Source organism: Filicampus tigris, chromosome 22 (genome assembly GCF_054856515.1).
Source record: "Filicampus tigris isolate MCC_2025a chromosome 22, RoL_Ftig_1.0, whole genome shotgun sequence".
NCBI classification, from domain to species: domain Eukaryota; kingdom Metazoa; phylum Chordata; class Actinopteri; order Syngnathiformes; family Syngnathidae; genus Filicampus; species Filicampus tigris.
Window position 1 is genome coordinate 8,285,290 of NC_141238.1, and position 16,248 is coordinate 8,301,537.

At 43.9% G+C, this 16,248-nt stretch overlaps 2 protein-coding genes across 4 annotated transcripts in view; one reads left to right on the top strand and one right to left on the bottom strand.

The window, feature by feature from the left end:
• Window positions 1–151: 151 nt before the first annotated feature.
• Window positions 152–16,248, bottom strand: part of itfg2 (integrin alpha FG-GAP repeat containing 2) — a 54,112-nt gene continuing 38,015 nt past the window's right edge. For 2 of the 3 annotated variants that reach the window (XM_086022198.1, XM_086022196.1), the window contains 4 exons: window positions 14,917–14,986; window positions 12,137–12,392; window positions 7,300–7,382; window positions 4,724–4,781 (listed from right to left, as the gene is read on the bottom strand). In XM_086022198.1, coding sequence (XP_085878324.1) covers window positions 7,378–7,382; window positions 12,137–12,392; window positions 14,917–14,986 — 331 coding nt within the window. In that variant the 3' untranslated portion in view covers window positions 4,724–4,781; window positions 7,300–7,377. Of the gene's footprint in view, window positions 274–640; window positions 815–1,867; window positions 1,986–2,078; window positions 2,171–2,428; window positions 2,483–2,663; window positions 2,759–2,827; window positions 2,998–4,116; window positions 4,257–4,328; window positions 4,498–4,563; window positions 4,606–4,685; window positions 4,782–5,162; window positions 5,349–7,299; window positions 7,383–12,136; window positions 12,393–14,916; window positions 14,987–16,248 lie in introns of those variants that run through there. The other variant, XM_086022199.1, reaches the window with a different exon arrangement.
• ascl1a (achaete-scute family bHLH transcription factor 1a) lies at window positions 4,663–10,254 on the top strand. The gene is made up of 3 exons (XM_086022211.1): window positions 4,663–4,901; window positions 8,933–9,537; window positions 9,622–10,254. Exon 2 carries the CDS (start codon window positions 8,966–8,968, stop codon window positions 9,521–9,523), a length of 558 nt encoding a protein of 185 aa, XP_085878337.1. The 5' UTR covers window positions 4,663–4,901; window positions 8,933–8,965; the 3' UTR covers window positions 9,524–9,537; window positions 9,622–10,254.

Sequence of the window (16,248 nt, forward strand, 5' to 3'; positions counted from 1 at the left end):
GGAGCATGAGGGAGCTTATGAAACGTCCTGGAGGAGAAGAAGATTGACAGGAGGGAAAAAAAGGGAGGCGGCGCCAAGTGACTGAAGCGCTCCCACCGGCCTGTCACATTTGATTGGCGGCGGCTTTTTAAGATGAAGAGGAGGAGGAGGAGGAGGAGGAGGCGTGTTGCCAAGTGTTTATTAGCACGGACAAGACTAAAGATGAAGATCAGTGCGCGTCCTTGTAGAGAACGTCCGACAGCAGCGATCTGACGGCCGCCGGGTCCGAGCCACCTGCGGAGAGTAGGGGCGACAAACAAAGACCTCTTAAGGGCCGAGCTTGCGGCGCGGCGCTCTTAAGGCAGCAGGGGGCGCTAGGAACGAGGGGGCGGGACTTACCCGGTAACTTGAGATGCCCTCTATAATTTATGATATTGCCATCGCAGAATTGCGCCATAACTCACCAAACGGTATCGTGCCATGACATCATAGGGCATGACATGCCGTTGGATATGAGGATTTTTCTCTAACGTCGACATCAGTAGATATAAAAAGTCTACACACCCCTTTTGAAATGCCAGTTTTTTTATTTTTTTTATAAACTTTATCCACCATCACGCCACCGCGACGGTTTATTTTTTTTCCTCCCCCGCGTACTCACCGAGCCCCAGCGCCGAAAGCTGCCGTCTGAACTCGGGTCGCTGGTCCAGCACGCGCATCAGGTTGGTGGACTCCATGCGCTCCAGCTGCACCTTCCAGTACACGAAGATCTTGTGGTTGAAGCTGACGTACACCAGACACGGGCTGTTCTTGCCCTCCTTGCACGTGTACTGACCTGCACGCACGCATGCAAAAACAACCTGGATTCATCAATTTGTATATTTTGTAATTAACTCATTCACTGCCAGACATTTTCAGACCCTCTTTTAGCCTATCATTTGAAAAAAATATTCATAAATTCCTGGGATTGAATGGTTGGACTGTGAAAAGACAAGTAAATTCATCAATGGTAGTGAATGAGTTAAAAAAAAAAAAAAAAATGACTATTGAATATCATATTTAAAATGTACTAGAATGACAATTAAAACAACTGTTTTGCTTTTTAATTCGTTCATTCTTATTTAATTGGCTTTACACTGATTTCGTTTGCACACAAAGTAATTGGCTTGAGAATGTGTGGCTCTCTGCTGCCACCTGTTGGCCGAATGAGGTGGTTTATGTTTTCATTTTTATAGTTGGGATAAAATTACAAATAAAAACATTAAAATCATAAATGGTTTCAAAAATAATATTGTATTCAGAGATTAAAATGAGTATAATAAATGCAATAGTGTTAAAATTAGTAAAAGGAATTTTTTAAGGTAAAATGGAAGCCATGTTTTTGCTTTGTTAGACGCTCGTGGGGACAAGTCAGTTCCATGGATGGATAACTTTTAAAAAATGATCATTCAAAAATCTATTAAATTGGTTAATTGGAAAATGAAATCCTTTCAGGAATAAAATGAATATTTTAAAATACTTTTTTTTTACGAGCACTGCAAAATGGCATTTTGTTAAGATAAAATTAATCAATGTTTTATTTCTTTAATTACCAAAAAAAAATCAAAAGTCTAAGTTCATTAAAAAAAATCTACTTTTATGGATTCAAATTACTGTTTTAAATATAATACAATCTAGAGGTGCAACGATTCATCAGCTTAACCGATAATTCTTTTTGATAATGAATCAATCATGTAGATACCTCTGTCTTGAAAAATTTATTCAATTAAAAAATAATTATGAAAAAATTATAAAAAAAAGAATTTACAAGGGAATTTCCTTTATGGGAAATTCCATTGAAAAGGTGAAAACGGTAACTCGTTACATTAAAATGGAGGCCATTCCTCACCAGCGCAGAAGGCGTTGACGTTCTCGTCAAACTGGAAGCGCACCACGGCGCGGTTGTGGTCGATGATGTACGTCTGGCCGTCCCAGGCGCACGCCACCACCTCCTCGCGCCCGTCCCTCTGCCACAATCAAAACACGACATTTGCTTTCTTTCTTTCAGTGAGTGAGAAATTCGTGAAATAGTCCACAAAAGAAAAAAAAAAAAAAGGGACCGTGACGTCGAGCTTCTGCAGGGCGAAGAGTTGATGGTCCACCTGCACCGACCACAGCAGCTGCTCCGAGCTGTCCATCAACTTCAGCGTCCCTGCAGCACATAATCACACATCTTATTTGTCATTTTTGGACGCGTTTGCCTTTTAATATCTCTCATTGCATAAAGAGTGAAATTCCACAAGAGGAATTGTACAATTGCATCCAATTGAGGACTTTTTGGCCTTGGCAGAGGTCGCGCTCTCGTTCTATTTGAATCCTGATGTCTAATTGGAATGTAGTGCACACTGGAAGCCTTGGGGGAGGTCGCATAATCCCACTCGTACTCGTCATGAATTATTGATGCTCTTACCATCCAAAGTGCAGAGAGCAAAGAGGCCACATTTGGAAGACTCCTCCTTTGAGCCTGTTAACGACATGACATCAATGTTCAGCCTGCTAATCATCAATATCATCTATTGATTCCCAACCAATTTCACTTAGCTGAACGGATTTTTTTTTTTAACTAATGTAAAAAAAAAAATAAAATAAAATAAAAAAATGGGCTCAGTGACGGTTGTGAAATTAATCAATGAAATGAGTCTCACCTTTACTGATGCTCCCAATGAGATGCGTGGAAACGTTCTTGTTGTGGATCCGCCCGGTGGTCAGATGGAGAATGACATCTCGCGAAGGCCCCTCACTTGAAAGAAATAAACGTGAGCAAATTCTATTGTTGACGTGACGCGAGATCACGGCCGGGTTTTGGCACCTGCCGGACGCGGCGCTCGCATCCTCGTTGTCGCTGCCGTGGCCGTCGCCCTCGCCCGGCGAGTCCTGCTGCGTCCAGGAGCAGAGCAGGATGGCGTAGCCACAGCCGGGCTGGGACACCATGAGCTCCGGCAGGCCCTCGGGACCCGGGTTCACCGATAGACTGTCCACCTGAAACACAAGTAGCATGAAGACGCGCTACCGACATTTTGTGACATTCACTTTAGTCGACTAAAATCGCCCTTTATTTTCGTTGACTTAAAATTAGACTAAAACTAAAATACAGTCAGATGACTAATTTATGACTAAAACTTTAAATTTAGTCAAAAGACTAAAACTAGATTAAAATATCTTGTCAAAATTTCCACTGGTGTTGAACGAACTTTTCATTTTAAAATTGTCATCGCTTCTTTTTAATCAAATGAAAATGGCAGCGTCCCACGAATGCTACGGGAAATACCATTTTTGTCCACCAGGCGGTGCTCCTTCTCCCCATCGACGCAAACAGCAATATTTATACATTCATGGCTGTTTTCTGCATTGGTGCTTCGCTACTCAACTGGTATGCGCGTCACTACTGATGTTCGACAAACTAATTCCATATTTTATTGAAAAGATAAATAAATAAAAAAAACATTTAAACCAAAACCATCTTCCTAGCAATTTATGTGACTGTCACTTGGTCAAATACGTTATAGCAATACAATACAATACAGTACAGACATATATCCTTAAAAATAGTCTTTGAAATTTATTTTAGGTTAATTCATTTTTTTTCAATAAAATCCATATTATGTTAAGTCAATTAAAGAGTTCAAATGCTTTCCAAATTCAATTTTAAAAGATTTTAAAAGACAGCTGGCATAGGCTCCAGCACACCCGCGACCCTTGTGACGATAAGCGGTTTGGATAATGGCGGGATGAATTTAAAAGATATCAAATATGCCACATATAATGTAAGTCATTCCCGTTTTCAATCTTAAAACTGCTCAATGTAGACCTGAAAACAGGCCAAAATGCCAAAAAATAAATAAATTGAATGTGAAAATAGCCCAAATATGAATGTGAAAATAGCCCAAATATGAATATGAAAACAGCTCCTATGTTTAACGGAAAACTGCCCCAAAAGACGCAGTCCCAATTTAAACCTGTAAGCGGTGACTTCAAATCAGCTTCAAATCAGACTGCCATATTTGAAGCAAGCAATAAAAATTCTCCATCTGAAGGAAAACTGAGATGACTTCATTAAAAGCCCTGAATACAAAGATTAAAGAACACAAAAGGTGGAACCTGTCCTTCCAGCAGCCATTTCTTGAGCAGAACCAGCTGACCACATCCCGAGTCGGCAGTGTCCGAAGGTTCTTCCCATCGGAACGCTCGCACCACCCGGTCGGTGTAGCCCACCACCAGCTCGCTGCGGCCGTCGCCGTCTGTCATGGAGAAAAACGTTTCAATTCACAAGATGGCTTCAAACGAATGCAACAAGGCCGATCAACCAGTACCGATATCGCTGATGAGGATGACTTTGGTGTTGGCCGGGATGTGCTGCGTGAAAAACGGCTTCTGCTCGTCCAGGGCGAAACCTTCGTGTTGACTCGCAGAGTCGGCCTTGGCGGCGCTCAGGTCGAACAGGTGGAACCAGCCCTCCGCTCCCACGGCCACCACAAAGTTCTGAACCGGTACCTTTCATTAGCACGCGTTCAAAACACACGCTCACGCCGGCGGTCTCGGACGTACCTTCCCTTTGTTGCACACGTCTCCCACGGCGACGCATGTCAGCTGACCGACAGCGGCAAATTGTCAGTTGAGGGATTATTACCATGGGAAATTGAAAAATGAACCAACTGGATTGGACCGACCATGCCCACGCAGCTCCTGGTGATCCACGCTTTGCTGTCGTCGTTCTTGTACACGTGCAACTTGCCGCTCGTGTCGCCCACCACAAGCTCGTTCAGCTGCGGACGCGCGGGCGGAAGAATTGGCCAAAATTCTGACAGGCAAATCTCAAAACACATTTAGGCGGACAGTGATGGCGGAAGGTATAGAGGATGAAAGAAGAGAATGTGACAGAAAAGGTAGGAAAGGAAGGCTGGAAGGAGGAAGTAAAGCTGATAGGAAGGTACGAAGGAAACAAAGGGGAAGGCTGAAATGTAAGGAGTTAAGGAAGGAAGGAAGGCAGAAAAGTAAATTGAAGGTCGCGTGAATAAAAAGTAGGTCAGAGGAAAGAAGGGAAAGAAAGAAAGGTCAAGTCTTAGAAAAAGGAGAAAAGTCCGAAAGGCTGTCGCGAAGTCAAATTTAACATGAATGGCTTTCGTCCCCAACGAATGTGTGCTTACCGTGTCGTTGTCGGCATCTCCCAGGCAGATGGCGTGAGGAAAGAGCGTGCCCGTAAAGTCCAAACTAACACGCTGCACGTAATTCAGCGACCTCATGGCGACGAAATTTAGCCAAGTGGAAACTTTGACATCAGTTTCGTCCCAACCTTCCCGTAGCTGCTTGTAAACCCTTGTGTGGTGTTCGTGTTTTTGTCACTCAGCCATTGTTCATCGCTCTGGTGGGCCCGCGAGAGTTTGGGGTTTTCAAAACACAAATAATTTTGTTAAAATACTCAACAGAAGTTTACGACATCCCAATTGCAAATCACATGAACAATATTTGCCCTTTATCTCTTGTTAGATCACATTTATGAATGAATGTGCTACTGCTTTTTAAAATAATAAAATGTAATCTAAAAAAAAAAAGAGAAATTCCAATAACAAGAACGGGTCCCACGACCCGAACACCATACAAGGGGTAAACTAGCCGACGGTAAGCTAGAAACTAAACTTGAATGAAACCGCAACCTTGAAAATAAACGGCGTCCTTGTTCAACACCTGTTTCCTGAAGTACATTTTAATTTCGTAAACAAGTCTCCTTTACCTTCGTTCTTTGCTAACGTAATTGTCGGACGCGCTCTTCCTGGTAAACAAACTCACGTGACTGAACACCGTATGGAAAAGCAGAAGAGACAAAATAGAACATTTGCGCTAAATCTTGCAATGTCAATTCTGTCCACAGGAGGGCGGTGTTCGCTACAATTTTGTGATACATGACAATCACTGCAGAGTACAGTTCAGCTGCGTCGAACTTTTTTAAGTTAAAGTGCTTGTTTTAAACATTTAGGCTTTTCTAAAGTCACTCTTATGTACAGTGTACTTTATTTGACTGATTATTTAAGTTTTAGTTGTTTTTGTTAGAATCCAAAAGCAAAATCTATCTGCAGTATTTGCCAATTGGTGGATTTCACATTCAGCAAGACAAGTTTTTTGTTTCGTCATAAAAGTACATTTAATTGATGGATTACACCTTCACAAAATGCATGGTGTTAAAAACAAAAACAAAAAAAAAACCCCAAAAAACAAAAAAAAACCTTTTTTGTTACTTTTCTAAAAAAACAAGTTGTGTTGCATTACGTTTTGCTTTATTTTACTCCCTTTCCTCCTACAATGCAAAAAAAAAAAAATCTGCAGTAGAGTGGAACCCCAATAAGTGAACCGCGATATGGCGATGGACGACTGCAATATCAAATATCATTTTGTCGTTTTTGATTAACACATATAGGCCTACTGGCTACTGCATTTAAATGTTGGTCATGCAGGTGCAAATTATTTTTTGGGTGGTGTAAAAAGTTTGAGAACCACTCATCCATAAGACATTTACTTCAGAGGGAACTGGGAGCGGGTCTCATCTCATTTGTCCATCACATGACTACAAGTTCACAATGTCATTTGCTGCTCTTCAGTTATCTGGCCAGCAAACTCCCTTGCCACTTTGGCCAGTAGCTATTCCTATTTCTCTCGAGTGAAGCACTCAGTGAGTGGGAAGGTGTTTGGAAGTGCGCCCAGATGTCACGTCCTTCATGACGGCGCACGGGAAGCCCCCCGTGGGCCCGCGCGCGAGTGGACTACAAGTCCTCAAAGCGCTAATTGAACCCGGCGAGCGGCTGAGAGCGCCTGGATTGGTTTCACAGAGGCCGGCCCGGGCCGGGGCCTGAATAGAACCCACGCTCCTTTTCCAAACTCCCTTGCTGGGCCAAACACACAGGCAGGCCTGAAGGGGGGCCGGTGGGGTGAGGGACAAATAAAGGAAAGTATTGGTGGAGTGAGAGAGTGGGGGTCTCCCTCAATGCAAGCCTGATTTTGAATGCCACGGCCAATGCAGAAAATTGCACAATTTATTACAATCCCTCTTCAGGACGCAGGGACGGGAATAAAGGAGGGAGTAGGAAAGGAAGGGGGGACAGAGGTGCAGGGGGTGAGGTGGGGACTACACTTTGCTGTGTTTTGTTCCAGCCTGACTGACAAGTCTTATTATGCCGCACTCTCCCAAAGCGACAATAACGCACACAGCGCAGCGCCTGCTGGACGCTACTGTAACACTATCAAGTGGAGCCAATCGCACACAAAGACAAACCCCCCCCCCCCCCACCTCACCCCCTCGCCTCATGTGGACGATGATCCGCTCCAATCAAAGTGGAAAATTTCAGCCTGGGACATCATCGGTAGAAGTCTTCACTCTGGAGCGAAACATGAAAAGAATCCGAATGAGAATCACAACAATCGCTGCTAATTGTTGTTCCAGCAACGCTGTCATGAGCAGATTGCACAGAAGTCCTTTATTACGCAATGTGAGCCAAACACATTTTAAAAGAGCCGAAAACGAAATGAAAAGTGCCAATTTGAAGAAGTTAGACTTACAGTTTACAGTCCGCAAAGTATTCAGACCCCTTGATAATGTTCACTTTGTCATTTGCCAAAATCAAAAAAGTTCATTAATGTACACTCAGCACCCCATCTTGACAGAAAAAAATCAGAAATGCAGATTTTTTTTTTGCAATTTTTTTTTTTTTTTTAAAGATGAAATATCATATGGTCATAAGTATTCAGTATTTCAGTTTTTCAAAAAATTTCTACGTTTCTGATTTTTTTCTGTTTAGATGGGATGCTGAGTGTACATTAATGAGAAATAGAATTCACTTTTTTTTTTTCTTTTTCGTCCAAAAGACACAAAGTGAAAAATTTCAAGGGGTCTGAATCATTTCCGTACCCACTTTATGACAGATGAATATCAGTAAAATGTCATAAAACAACAACTTGAATGCATTTGCTTGCAGGCACAAAACAACCACAAAGTGAAACAAGCAAGCCAAGACAACAAAGCAAGGCGGGAAAAGTGTTAAAAATCTGCAGGTGTGTTATTTTTCCGAATAATAACTTTGATATTCTATTTTATCATTACACACGCACAAAACATAAGCAGTCATTTTGAAAAAATGTCACAACAGAGCCTAAAAAGTTCAGATTTGATGTTTGAAAAATACTTTAGGGGCAGTCAGGTTTTAATAGCATATAACCTAAACACACAGAAAAAAAGTGCCAATTGATTTCATATCTTAAACACTAATTTGTGCTAATAAATGATTCGAACATTAGCAAAATGTCATAAAAACAAAGAACTATTGTTTTCCTAATGAAGAGCAAACATCAACCATGCATGTTTGCATATATTAATATTCTGCTATTTGTTAAATCTCCATGATAGGAACTTCGTTAACTTCACTTGTTTGTTTTTCTCGACAACTCCCCCCCTCCCGCCCCCCCCACTCGTCACGCACACATGCAAAAAGAACACACACGCATGCACACACACAGCCAGGCTGTTTGTTTAGTGCTCCAAGTGGCACGCGTCAGGCGCGCGCAACGCACCGGCGCAATGGGCGGAGCCAAGGTGTGGCCACGCGGTCGGCCGTCCGTCGGCGGCCGTTGAAAAGCGGCCGCCTCTTGTCTGCTGGTCACACTCCACCCGCCAAGCGACGCGACACGCACGGAGGTGACGCGCGCGTCCAACCACGTGACCGGCACGAGCGAGACACGCACCGAAAGAAAATTCGAATTCATTTTTAAAAAGTTTTTGGGGTGTTTTTTTTTGTTTTTCCCGCGCAACTTATTTTTATTAATGCTCCCAACTTTTCCTTGTTTACAAAGCTTTTAGGAAAAGTAATTTCTTTCATTTTTTATTTTTTGCACACTTCACTTTTTTTTTTTCTTTTTTTTTTAACTTTACAAGCAATTTTCTAATTGAAATTCTCCGGAGCGCACCATGGAGCTCGCCCCTCCCGCTTGCTTATTCACCGCGCAGAGCGTCCCGCTGAGCCCGAGCGGCAAGTCCGCGGCGGCGGCGGCGGCGTCCGCCAAGCGTCCCCGCTCGTCCTCCCCGGAGCTTCTCCGCTGCAAGCGCCGCCTCAACTTCGCCGCCTTCGGCTACTCGCTGCCGCCGCAGCAGCCTCACGCGGTGGCGCGCCGCAACGAGCGCGAGCGCAACCGCGTCAAGTTGGTCAACAACGGCTTCGCCACCCTCCGCGAGCACGTCCCCAACGGCGCCGCCAACAAGAAGATGAGCAAGGTGGAGACCCTCCGCTCGGCAGTCGAGTACATCCGCGCGCTGCAGCAGCTGCTGGACGAGCACGACGCCGTCAGCGCCGCTTTCCAAGCGGGCGTGCTGCACGCGTCGTCGCCCGGCATGGCGCAAGGCTACCCGGCGGCCGACATGAACTCCATGGCCGGCTCGCCCGTGTCCTCCTACTCCTCGGATGAAGTGTCGTACGACCCCCTCAGCCCGGAGGAGCAGGAACTCCTCGACTTCACCAACTGGTTCTGAACTCCTACTACTGGGTAAGGCCCAACCCATACACCAAGAGCCTCAAAAGACTACTCTCCTTCACATTAGAAACCAACTTTCCTTTTCCTTCCACACAGGAGTTAAGAAAAAAGTTCGTCTGCAAGCCCCGGGTGGTCGCGGCCGGAGGTGGCTCATGAAGAAGCACCCAGCTCGGGATGACAACAACAGCAACAAAGGACAAAACGTCTGGAAAAGTTGGGAGGAGAAGCCCGCGGGACGTCGAGAAGGGGGACGCGCACACGCAGAGACTTCTGGGGGTCCGCTGGCCACACACAAAAACGAGCAGCACATTATTTAATATGAATAATAATAAGGATAGGAAGAATAAACTATGCTAAATCCAATCAGCCTTTGTCACAACAGCTTCCAAGTTGTAGGAAAGTCTCTCAAATGCTCCGTTGTTGTTTATTTGCAAATATCTAAACTATTTTTCTATGTAAAGAGATTTATAGACCTTTTTGTACACATCCTTTTTTTGTATATATATTTTGCTTACATAATTCTATATACTATGTCACGTGTGTTATTCCCTCCCTGAACGCAGCACCGACGTGTCTTATTTAAACGTGTCAACTTTGTCCATGATCAAAACTTATTATGCAGCTAGTGTCCAAACAAGCCAGCACCATGTTGTTAACTATTATTATTATCTGCCTGATAATAATAATAATAATAATAATAATAATAATAATAATAATAAAAAGCATATTTTCTATAGTGCAACAATAAATGATTTGCTACTGAAACCTACTGTGTGCGGATTTGTGGGGACATTTTACACACAATTTAACAATAATATACATATATATATATATATATATATATATATATATATATATATATTTTTTTTTTTTTTTTAAGGAAGTTGAATGTAATGAAACGGCCTTTTTAGGGCATCAAAACAAGGAGAAAGAGTATGCTGTGCAGGAAGCGGGACTTAAGGGGGTTGTGTGTGTGTGTGTGTGTGTGTGTGTGTGTGTGTGTGTGTGTGTGTGTGTGTGTGTTTGTTTCAGCCCAAACCAAGTTTGACAGGTGAGGGAGGGGACGGGAGGCTTTTGGCGTGTGCCTGCTGACACGCAGCGTCGAGCCACGCGAGTCACTCGCCGTCCAAATTCCCGCCCAAAAAAAAAAAAAAGCACTTGGTGCGCTTGTTTCGTTTGATTTTCGACCAATAAGAATGGAAACATGCAAATGTTTCATCCAATTTACGTCAGTTGAATTATTCACACGAGATGAGTCACTGGCGGACAAAATGGATAAAACATGGCATCCAAACAGGACCATTTGCACACAGATTGTCATTTACCCGATGGCACTTGAATGCAACACGTCTGCTATATGTCAGCAATTAAAAAAAAAAAAAAAAGTGATCCAGGAGGATAAAAGTATACTTTTGCCGTCATTCGTTTGAGTCCAAAGTTCCCGCGTGGTGGGCTGTCAAAGTGCGTTAGGGTCCGGCAGGCGTGGGCGGCCGTGTCCAATTTGGTGACAATGGCGCCGTCTAATATCTGATGGGCGGATTATTCATTGCAGACTGATTGTTGCATCGCTACATTTGCATGATAAGCACGCACCAACGCAACCTATTTGGTGCATTGTTGCAGGGGGGAAACTATTGCTGAGTCAAGGTTGAGACAAGCCAAATATGCCGGGTCAAAATTTAGACTAGGAAAATGCTCCCGAGTCAAGATTTAAAGTAGGTTAATATTGCAGACTCGAGGTCTAGATTAAGCAAATTTTCAAAATGTCAAAAAGCTTTGGCGGAGTCAAATATTGCTAAGTCACTGTTTAGAGTAGGTCAATATTGCTGAGTCAAGGCGCGGAGTCGGAAAATATTACAAGATTAAGAGTAGGTCAGTATTGCCGAGTCAAGGTGTATGAGCCATAACTGAAGAGTCAAGATTTAGATTTGACACATTTTGCAGAGTCAAAATTTAGATTTTACAGATATTACTGAGTCAAGGTTTGGACTAGGTCCATGTTGCTGAGTCAAGGTCTTGAGTAAGACAATATTGCTGAGTCAAAGTTTAGACTAGGAAAATATTGCTGAGTCAAGGTGTAGAATAAGCTAATTTAGCAGAGTCAAGGTTGAAAATAGGAAAACATTTCCGAGTCAAGGTTTAGACTAGGTCAATATTGTTTAGTCAAGATTTGTAGTAGACAAATATTGCTAAGTCAAGGTTTAAAATAGGCAAATATTGCAGTAGAAAACGTTTCAGATTTGGCATATTTTGCTGTCAAGGTTAAAAGTCAGCAATTACCAAGTCAAAGTTTAGACGAGGAAAATATTGCTGAGTCAAGGTGTAAAATAGGCAGGTATTTCCGAGGCAAATATTACCGAGTCAAGGTGTAATGTAGGCAGGTATTTCCGAGGCAAATATTACCGAGTCAAGGTGTAAAGTAGGCAGGTATTTCCGAGTCAAGGTGTAGAGTAGGCAAATATTACTGAGTCAAAGCTTAGATATTGCAGAGTCAAATGGAGCAATGCTGCTTGAGGACATTTCAGGACCACAGACAGCAACTTGCACACGCTTTTTGTTTGTTTCGACTTTTACTTTTTCAATCCACGTGACATCGCTCGCATTTGCCTACCTGGCCCGAGTTGCGCGGCGTCGTCGAGCGGGTTGGCCACCACCGACGCGTGGATGAGCATGAAGAGCGGCAGGTAGGCCAGGAAGTCGAGCAGGTCGAGAGGCGGAAGCTTGCGGAGCTGGCGCCCGATGGCCGCCTCCTGCGCCGGCCGGATGCCGCCCGCCTTCAGCTCCAGCGCCAGCTGCTCGGCGCTGATGAAACCTCGCCGGCCGCCCGCCTCCGCGCGATGCTCCTCCAGGAGGAACAGGAAGAGCTGCTGCAAATTACTCGCTTGATTATGATTGATATGAATATCGAGCCGGATGTCAACACAAGCCTGCTGACAAAACTTTTTGTCTTCAAGGGCCTTGTTTTAAGAGTTTTAAAACAAAATGTGGACCTAAAATAATTGTAGTTAATGACAATGGCAAATTATGATTGCAATCGGTGAACAAATTCTTAATTGCATTTTTTTAATGCATTCATTTTGACTTTAGAACATTTTCAATCAAATCATTTTTATGGAAATGTTTTAAAAACCTTGTAGTTTTTACTACTATCCAATTATTTAATGAGATGTGTTTTGATATATTTTGATACACTTATTTGTATTATTTATATTCAATGCAAATACGCAACACATTACATAAAGTTAAAAAAAAGTGTTGAAAAAACCTGTATGTGAAATAATAGGAATTCATTCAAATGTTTTATTGGATTTATTTTATTATTATAATTATTTAAAAATTTTTAAAATGTTATATGTACAAGGGATTATTGTAAGTATATTTTGCATTTTATTATGTACAACAACTAGAAAACAAGCATTCAATGAGATCAATTTTCCATTTGTATTTTTTTTTTTTTTACAATTCATTTAACTATAACCAATTAGCCAACTATTGAATAATGTAATATGAATAAAAATAACACGTGGAATTTATTATTTTCCTAAATGTTAGGTAAACGGGATTAAAGCCGGGAGCCAGCCATTTAAGTGGAGGCACCTCTGCATGTGTGTGTGTGTGTGTGTGTGTGTGTTGTTGTGTAAGCGTGCGTACGCTATTGTGTGTGTGTGTAGTTATGTACGTGTGAGTGGGCTGGTCCGGCGGGCGTCAGATTACCTCAGCCTGTTTGTGCTCTTGTTGGAGTGCACCTGTTTGCACACTTAATGCAGGCTGGAGAATAATTGCTGGGGAAGGGGAGGGGGGGGGGAGGAGGAGGAGAGAGAGAGAGAGAGAGAGAGTCGGGGGGCGGGGCAGTCGGGTGGGGGCGGTGTTGCTACTAATCCCCGCCTTGGCAATTAGCCAATTTCCCCCTGTAAAGCTCGCAGGATAACAACGCTATCCCTGACAGCTCGGCCACTACAAAGCTGCAAAGCTACCTGCGAGCTGGCTGGACAGATGTGCGTGTGCGTGTGCGTGTGCGTGTGCGTGTGCGGGGGATTACAAGCCGGCCCTTTAATGAGATGAATGCAGCGCTAATCAGTGAAAAGGGAAAAGCAGACGCCGCGTCTCTCCCGCTCGGGAATCCTGTTTTGAAAAATCAGCTTCAAATCAAGACTCAGTCATTCATTCATTGGTACACCCGCAAGAGATGACTCACTTTATTTGGGACTTCTTGGCAACTTTGACCCAAAATGTCAACAAAAGACCCAGCCTAGCCAGAGCCCTGACCTAAATTCCATTCAAACTCAATGGGGTGAACCAAAGGGGGGCGTGCACGGAAGATTCCCTTGCAATCACTGAATAGAACAGTTTTGCTAACTCAAAGTGGAGACTAGGTCAGAATTGCTGAGTCAAGGTGGAGACTTGGTCAGAATTGCTAAGTCAAGGTGTAGTCTAGGTCAGAATTGCTGAGTCAAGGTGTAGACTAGGTCAAAATTGCTGAGTCAAGGTGTAGACTAGGTTAGACTTGCTAAATTAAGGTGTAGAGTAGGTCAGAATTGCTGACTCAAGGTGCAAATTAGGTCAGAATTGCTGAGTCAAGGTTTAGTCTAGGTCAGAATTGCTGAGTCAAGGTGTAGACTAGGTTAGAATTGCTAAATTAAGGTGTAGAGTAGGTCAGAATTGCTGACTCAAGGTGCAAATTAGGTCAGAAATGCTGAGTCAAGGTGTAGTCTAGGTCAGAATTGCTGAGTCAAGGTGTAGACTAGGTTAGAATTGCTGAATTAAGGTGTAGAGTAGGTCAGAATTGCTGACTCAAGGTGCAAATTAGGTCAGAATTGCTGAGTCAAGGTGTAGACTAGGTTAGAATTGCTAAATTAGGGTATAGAGTAGGTCAGAATTGCTGACTCAAGGTGCAAATTAGGTCAGAATTGCTGAGTCAAGGTGTAGACTAGGTCAGAAATTCTGAGTCAAGGTGTAGACTAGATCAGAAGTGATGACTCAAGGTTGCAGATTAGGTCAGAATTGCTGAGTCAAGGTGTAGACTGCGTCAGAAATTCTGAGTGCAGGTCAATTCTAGGTCAGAATTGCTGAGTCAAGGTGTAGACTAGGTCAGAATTGCTAAATCAAGGTGTAGAGTACGTCAGAATAGCTGACTCTCGGCGCAAATTAGGTCAGTATTGCAGAGTCATGGTGTAGACTGGATCAGAGTTTCTGAGTCAAGGTGTAGGCTACAGTAGTAGTGCCAACATTCCTGACTCAAGTTTAAGACCAAGTCAATATCGCTGAGTCAAGTTCTAGACTAGGTAATATTGGCAAGTCAAGGGTAGAATAGGCAAATATTGCTGAGTCATGTCGCAGGCCAATAATGCAGAGAATGATGGGTTCAAATTGGCCGGGCCAAGTGTTTGTTACCTTGACTTTGAAGAGTCGTACTTCGAGAGAGCGAAAGTCCATGTTGGTGACCAGTGACCTCATGAAGTCACTGCAAGAGAGAGAAAGATAACGGCTCACTTTGGTGCCAGCGCGCTTTGGCGGCCGACGTATTTCTGGGCGGGGCGGACGGCCGGTCCCGTGCCACGTTGCGTTTGCGCTGATGGTAAAGTGTTGTGAGTTCATTGTGGTTGCTCAGCGCGGCCTGCCTGGCAAACAATGCGCGGGCACACACACACGTCCCGCCACAATAACGGCTACAACTGCTTTGGGGAAGGGGGCCAGGAGAAGGGGGGGGGGGCGGTCGGTGGGTCAAGTTGGGGTGCGAGGGGTATGCGTGGAAGCTGAGGGAGGAGGGGAGCGAGCGGGTGACACCAAAAAGTAGGTCCGGCGGGACAGTCAGAAACAATGGGGTGTTAGTTGAACTTGCAGCAAAAGTATTGGGACACACCAGTGTTATGATATGAAGTTGAAAAAAAAATACATCCTTGGAAGTTTCCCATACCAAAGAATAGGGATTCTTTAATATAATTTTTTTGTAGTTATCTATAGTTTTTTAAAGAAAAATTCAACTTAATTAAATCCTATTATTTTTTTAGGGGAGGGGCCCGGCATAAACAATTGGAATGTCCTAACGAGGTCCACCCCCCCACCCCGGCTGGATGCAAAAAGAATGGGCGAGCGCGGGCCAGTGAGTGCACGCACGCTACACCTCGTGATTGGCTGCGGCGTGGGGGACTTTTTGGGGGGCGGGGGCGGGGCTTGACGGGGATGAGGCAGGACAAGGCAGCTAATGATCATTAACTGCACTTGGTTAGAGGTTAAAAAAAAGAAAAAGTCCAAATGCAACTGTGGCGTGGTAATGGCGCGCGCAGACCAGGGTGGGGCGCCCCCATTTTCCCTCCCCGGGCCTCCTGCCGGGCTACCGCAGCAGACTTGTCGCTTATGTAATCCCCTCCCGAAAATCTTTTGGCGGTCTCTTCTTGTGACCCATTTTGAACCGCGGCGTCAGTCGGCACCGATGACAACTTCCTGTGACCATGTTTGGTCGATGAGTCGACCTGCCGAAATGTGGCGCAATGCGAGATTTGGCGACCCAGAAAGAAATATTTTTGCTGCTGTTCACACTTTTATATTGTTATTTCTGCATTATGAAAATGTTACATTTGGATTGACAGTATTATTGTGCTCAAAGCCTTTGAAGTTTTTGCGGTTCCGCTGCCCTCCTAACATTTTTTTTTTTGGGGGGGGGGGGGGGGCGAGCTTAACGGGTACAATCAATGCAAATTGCAGACGGCCGCTCAGCTTTCAAAG

What these genes read in the sequence shown, in the direction of transcription:
- ascl1a (XM_086022211.1), top strand. Translation starts at nt 8,966, where the DNA reads ATGGAGCTCGCCCCTCCCGCTTGCTTATTCACCGCGCAGAGCGTCCCG.